Raw genomic sequence first — 6,231 nt, 5'->3', positions numbered from 1 at the left:
TTTTACTGAAATCAAGATTTTACTGGACAACCTCATAGTGCTAGACTGGTTGGTGCCTGCAGCTCCACTCCCCACCCTAGGCCACACAGGGTTGATGCAAGGGTCAGACACCTTCGTCGGATGGCCATCTCTCTGCTCCCAGACCACATGGGGCGGGATGGGCAACTCAGGTGGTGTCTCCGTTGGCGCAGGGTGCTTCGAGGGTCAGGGGCTGGTTCCGGAACCCCGGCGTCCTGGGTAGAAGCTGCAAGCTCTGGACTGCATCCCTCAGCTGAGCGTGAGTACTCTCCATCTCAGCCAGGCGGCGCTCCTGGGGAGGCAACGGCGGTGGGCTCGTAGCCAAGAGGGCTCGCACCCCACCCCTGGCTACGCCACTGCGCAGATCTGCGCTCGCCACCCCCCCCCACCCCGGTTCAGGCAAGGGTCTCACCAAACTCTTCAGCCTGTGGCTCTCACTGCTTGGAAGGTCCCGCTCTGGTTCCAGCTGCGAGGTCCTGTGAGGGTAGGGGCGAGGGGCGCAGGTCAGAGGTTGAGGAGCCCCCCTCCAACTCCTCGGTGGAGGGCCAAGGACCCAGGCCACTGCGCTTGGGGTGGGGGCGGGGTTTGTCCGGCTGGGGGGCGGGGCCTAAATAAGCCTGAGGAAGGGGCGGGACCAGCTAACCCACCCTTGGAGGTGGGGCTTGGCCAGTCCTGGGTGGGATCCTCACCGGGATGGGGGAGGGCCCTGACTGAAGGGCCTGGGCCAGCCTGGTCGGAAAAGGTTGACTGGGAGGTGGAGCCTGGATGAGATGACCTGGAGCCCTGGGGGGCAGGGTCACCCTGGAAAAAGGGTGACCAACGGGGCGTGGCTGACCAAGGGCCCGGGGCCTTGCCAGGTGTGACTGGGGCAGGGCCCCAAAGAAGACCCGCGAGCCCCAGGGGGCCGGGCCTTGGCAGGTCTATTGGGGTGGGTCCGTCTGGGGGTGGGACAGGCCAAGGGGCGGGGCCTGTACAGCAGTGCGGGGGGCGGGGATAACTGAGGAAGGTGCTCACCCAGCACCAAGCCTGGCGTTCAGGTCCTGAAGCTGGCCCCGCAGATACTCCTGCTGCTCTTCCATGGCCCGGACCTGGGCGACCAGCGCCTCCACGAGGCTGGACAGCTCTTTCTGCTCCTCGCGAACAGCGGCCACCTCGCGCTGCAGCTCGGCCAGCTGTAGGGAAGGAGCAGCTGTCACCTGCCCCTTCCACTCCCTGAAGACCCTGACTCCTAGTCCCGCGTGCTCCACCTCACCACCGCCCTGCCCCGCTAGGGAGCGTTGCTCCCATAATACAAAGGAGGAAACTGAGGCTCAGAGAGGGCCCAAGGTCACACAGCACAGTGAGCTCGGTATTTGAATCTGCAGTGGTTAAGAGCTCGGCTGCTAACCAAAAGGTGGGCAGTTCGAATCCACCAGCCACTTCTTGGAAACCCTATGGGGCAGTTCTACTCTGTCCTATAGGGTCCCTATGAGTTGGAATCGACTCCACGGCAACGGGTTTTTATTTTTGTTTTGGGCCTTCAGCCTTTTTCCCAGCCCCCACCCCTTTCAAGCCCGTGCGCGGACCTGGGCCAGACCTCACCTTGCCCAGGGGTCGGTGCTTGCCCGGCGCCTGATCCCCGTCCCGCGGCTGATCCAGCTGGCGCTGCCAGGGCACCGACGACTTACGAGGCAGAGAGGCGGAGACCCCGGTCCAGGGCCTGCTGCGGGGCGTGGGACCCGTGCGCAGGGATCCCTTGGGCCACGGCCGGGGCCCTACCGACGGGCGGCGGTGGGCGGGGCGGCCGGCAGGGACGCTTTGCGTGCGCTGCACTGGTCTGGGCCGCCGTGGGGGCCGCTCCTCTTCTGGCCGCGGCTGGGCCCAACCGCCCGCGCCGCGGTCGCTGCGCAGGGACTGGCTCTTGGAGATAAGGGGGGTGTGCTTGCAGAGGTCCCGGGGGGCCAGGAAGCCGGGCTTCTCCCCTGCAGAGAAGCTGGGGGTGGCGGTGGGAGATTCAGACCCTCAACTGGCCTCTAAACTGACCCTATCCCGACCTCTGGCAAAAATGACCCCCCAACAAAAACCAAACCTATTGCTGTGGAGTAGATTCTGGCTCATGGCAACCCCTTGTGCTACAGAGTAGAACTGTTCCATGGGGTTTTCTTGGCTGTAACCTTTACGGAAGCAGATCACCAGGCCTTTCTTCCGTGGTACTGCTGGATGGGTTTGAACAGGCAACCTTTAGGTTAGTAGCCCAGCATTTGCACCACCCAGGGACCTAGAAATGACCTTACCCCTAATCTTTTATTTCTATGTGACCCTGTCCTTAATAGGATCCTGTTTTGCTCTCTGACCCTGTCCTTAATTTCTGACTACAAAACGATCCTCAATATGGTCCCCTCCATGACCTGTGACATGATTTCAATCTAACCTTCTCTAACTTTGTCCCTGACCTCTGACACAATGGGACCCTTGACCTGACCCTCTCTGTAACCTCTCATTCCAATCTGACCCTGGGCCAGACTTCTGCTCACAAGGGCACCCTGTTGCTTCCCATCATGACCCCCATCCCCTCTCTAACCTCTGACCTTGAACTGATACTCTTCCTGACCTCAACAGAACATACTCCTGATGTCTGACACCAAATATGACCCTGATGATAACACTTGACATAACCCTGACCCATCTTCTGACCCCCATCTGACTCTGGGCCTGACCTCTGCTTACGAGATGAACCTGTCCTTGATCCCTAATGACCACATCTTAACATCTGACCCCAAATTGACCCCTGATTTGATCCTGTCTCCAACCTCTGCCTGAGACCCGACACTCGCCTCTGACCACATCATTTTCTCTCTCTGACCCTAGATGTGACCTCTCCCTGACCTCTGACACGACCCTGTCTTTAGCCTCTGACCTCTGTCCAACACTCTGTCTGACACTGACCCCATTGTGACCCTGCCCCTGTTCCCTGACACGATCCTGTCCCCACCCATCAGAATGTGGACCAGACTTGAGGCAGGTCAGGTTACCTGGTGTGGACTTGGGCCCGGGGTGGTGGGAGACGCATTGGCACCGACACAGGCACAGGCCGGCCCTCCTCGATGGCTTGAAGGATGGTGGGCAGAGGTTCCAGGCTGTCCCGGGTGGCCTGGTGAGGCATGCAGGGAGGATGCTGAGAGGCTCTCTGGGGCCAGAGGTTCCCTGCCTTCTTGCCTCCCTACATGTTTCCTGCATTCAGGATTCAGGCCACACCTGGTCAAGCTCAGCAAAGATGGTGCAGAGCTGGGCATGCAGGACTGCCAGCTGGTGGGCCAGGTCGCTGCCGCCTTGGTAACTACTGGGTGCTGCGTCCACATCAACTGTGGCCACCTGGTCCAGAAAGTGTGCCATGGCTGGTCCTCGATCCTCCAGGAAGCTATTCATGAAGCCCATGTAGGCCTCCTTCTCACCAAACCTAGGTAGGGCCGGGCTGAGTGGGTCAGGCCAGGCACCAGTACTTCCCCTCCCCCCGCCTAGATGCACCCCCCCGCCCACCCGCCCAAAGCCTCCCAGCACCTACGGGGCACGGTTGGCAAGGTTCTGGATAACCTTGGCGATCAGCGTGAGGGTGCGGGCTGGGCCAGGCGCCGGATGCTCTGGGGCCAGGCCAAAGAGGCTAGGTGACAGGATGGCAGGGCACAGAAGTCGCAGGAAGAGGGAAGCACACACCAGCCTTGAGCCCAGCGCCTCAGAGCCACGTGCTTTGCATGCTTCCCGCCAGCCTGAGAACACGGTGCCAAGCTCCGCTGGGAACCAGCTGGGGCAGAAGAGACACTGGTCAGAGGGGGAGGGTATGGGCATAAAGGTCATGTGTGGTTAAGACCATGAGGTCAGGGATCCGCAGCCACTTGTGATCTGGATTCCAGAATTGGGGCATCTGGGATAATGATGCTTGGGGTTATGGGTCTCCTTGGGGTTAGGGTTTATGGTGTAGTGATGGGGAACCCTGGGGTCTGTAACCTTGGAGTTGGGCATACAGTGTCACAAGGAGACAGAGTTTGTGAGCTTGAGATGTAGATATAATTGAACATAAGATTGGGGTGCCAAAGCACATGATATGAAGTGGGATGGGATTGGGGTACAGGGTCATCTATTGTCAGAAGTCATGAGAAGTCATAATGTCCCCAGTTGCCTTGGGATTAGGCATACAGGTTCACCTACTATCAGAAGTCAAGGGATTGGAATCCCAGGATACCTGTGATCAGTAAACATGGATTTGGGGTTCAGGGTCACTTAAGGTTAGGGTCATGGAGTTGGGGGTATGGTGTCACCTGCAGTCAGAGGTTATAGGACTGAGGTACCATGTTAACTGGGGTCAGGTGGCATGGAATTGGGGTATAGGGTCACCTAGGGTTGGAGGACAAAGTATTGGGTCCCAGGTTACTTGGGGTCAGGTGGCATGGCATGGGGGGTAGGATTGCCAGATTTAATGAATAAAAATTCAGGACACCCAGTGAAACTTGAATTTCAGATGAACAAGAGGTAAGTTTTCGGTATACGTATGTCCCAAATATAGGTCCTTGGGTGGTGCAAATGGTTTACGCTCAACTGCTAACCTAATGGTCGGGGGTTTGAATCCACCCAGGCATACTGCAGAAGAAAAGACCTGGCAATCTACTTCCGTTAAGATTACAGCCAAGAAAACCCTGTGGAGCAGTTCTACTCTGTAACATATGGGGTTGCCATGCCATGAGTTGGAATCGACTTGATGGCAACTAACAACAGCAACAGCAACATGTCCCAAATATTGCACCAAATTTAACTAGGTGTCCTGTATTTCATCTGGTAACCTTATTTGGGGGCCGGGGTCAGCACAGTGACTGAGCACAGGGGTAGGTGCAGGTGCTGGGGCCCCTGATTCTCACTCATAGGAGTGGACGATGTTCTCGAAGACATCCTCACAGCCTTCTCGCAGTCTGACCTGGTGCTGGGGCAGCTCGGGCAACCGACACTTGCTGGGGTCCACCTCGCAGTCCTCAGTGGAGGCACAGAGACGCCGCACAACCTGCCCTGCAGCCCAGCACAGCCAGAACGGGTCGGGGCACATGACCACAGCACCTACCACACCCAGCCCTCCAACTCTATCTCCAACTCACCCTGGAGACACCTAACATCTCTGGGAGTCCCCAGTCCCCACTCCAGGATCCTATTGCTACTCACTACCAGAGTCTAGGTTATCAAGGACCCTCAGCCCACCCAGTAGGACTCTGACATCCACCCCTCAGCTCACCTAGGGTCTCCTGGAGGTAATCCTGTGCCACCAGCTTCATGTACTCATCGATAGCTTTGGTGGCCAGGGTGTTTTCCCGGAACAGCAGCGCCTCGCGGCCTCCACAGCGGGCCAGCTCTGCGGTGCCCAGGTCTGTCACCAATGCCTGGGCAGAGCAGGAGGATGGCAGGGCGTAGACTGAGCTGCGGGAATCCAGGCCCTAGGCCCACGCCTCACACCTGGGGCTCAAGCCCCGCCACTTATAGCTGCCGCGCCCATATTGCTGGAGCTCACAGCAGGCTGGAACCCCTCACAGCAGAAAATTGAGCCTTTTAGACCTGCGGCCCCGCTCAGGCTCTGCCCCTCGCAGCTGCCCCGCCTCTCACTGGTTCTCCTTAGGCTCCACCCATCTCAGCTGACCCACCCCTCATAGGTGATGCTTAGCTTCTGCCCCTCGAAGCTATTGCTCTAAACCTACTCTAGCAGCTGAAGCTCCGGCTCCGCCGCGCGCAGTTGACGCCCGGGCCCCGCACTTCACGAGTGACACTCAGGCCGAGCCCCTTGCAGTGACCCGCTGCTTATAACTTGCTCGGCTCCCGCCCCTGGCAGCTGAAGCTTAGGCCTCGCCCCTCGCAGGTGCTACTCAGGCCCTGCCCCTCGAGCCTACCCGTCCCTTGTAGCTGACTCGCTCTTTATAATTCATGCTCAACCTCGCCCCTCACAGGTGAAGCTCAGGACCCGCCCTCAGGGCGCGGTCGGCCCACCCCGGGACCCCCAGGTCCGCACCGTCGCGGAGCCGCACCTGCGCCCGGCCGGTGGCCCGCAGCACGCGCACCATTGCGGCGGCCAGCTCCTCCTTGGCCTGCGCGGACAGCGCAGACTCCAGCGCCCCGCAGAGGCGCGCGTAGTGGAAGGTGAGGAACTCCGCCAGCTCCTTGTAGCGCTCGGACGGCAGCACGCGCAACCGCCGTGCCCGGGCCCGC

At 59.5% G+C, this 6,231-nt stretch overlaps 1 protein-coding gene across 1 annotated transcript in view; it reads right to left on the bottom strand.

Annotated features, from left to right (window-relative positions):
• RASAL3 (RAS protein activator like 3) overlaps positions 1-6,231 on the bottom strand; it is an 11,368-nt gene continuing 5,137 nt past the window's right edge. The window contains exons 10-19 of the mRNA XM_023738794.1: positions 6,051-6,231; positions 5,270-5,414; positions 4,905-5,049; positions 3,560-3,796; positions 3,253-3,454; positions 3,030-3,148; positions 1,600-1,990; positions 1,033-1,190; positions 431-494; positions 1-310 (exon numbers count right to left, since the gene is read on the bottom strand). Coding sequence (XP_023594562.1) covers positions 167-310; positions 431-494; positions 1,033-1,190; positions 1,600-1,990; positions 3,030-3,148; positions 3,253-3,454; positions 3,560-3,796; positions 4,905-5,049; positions 5,270-5,414; positions 6,051-6,231 — 1,786 coding nt within the window. The 3' untranslated portion in view covers positions 1-166. The remainder of the gene's footprint in view (positions 311-430; positions 495-1,032; positions 1,191-1,599; positions 1,991-3,029; positions 3,149-3,252; positions 3,455-3,559; positions 3,797-4,904; positions 5,050-5,269; positions 5,415-6,050) is intronic.

This window comes from Trichechus manatus, unplaced genomic scaffold (genome assembly GCF_000243295.1).
Source record: "Trichechus manatus latirostris isolate Lorelei unplaced genomic scaffold, TriManLat1.0 scaffold00122, whole genome shotgun sequence".
Taxonomy (NCBI): Eukaryota; Metazoa; Chordata; class Mammalia; order Sirenia; family Trichechidae; genus Trichechus; species Trichechus manatus.
This window is presented reverse-complemented; position numbering and strand designations above follow the sequence as displayed.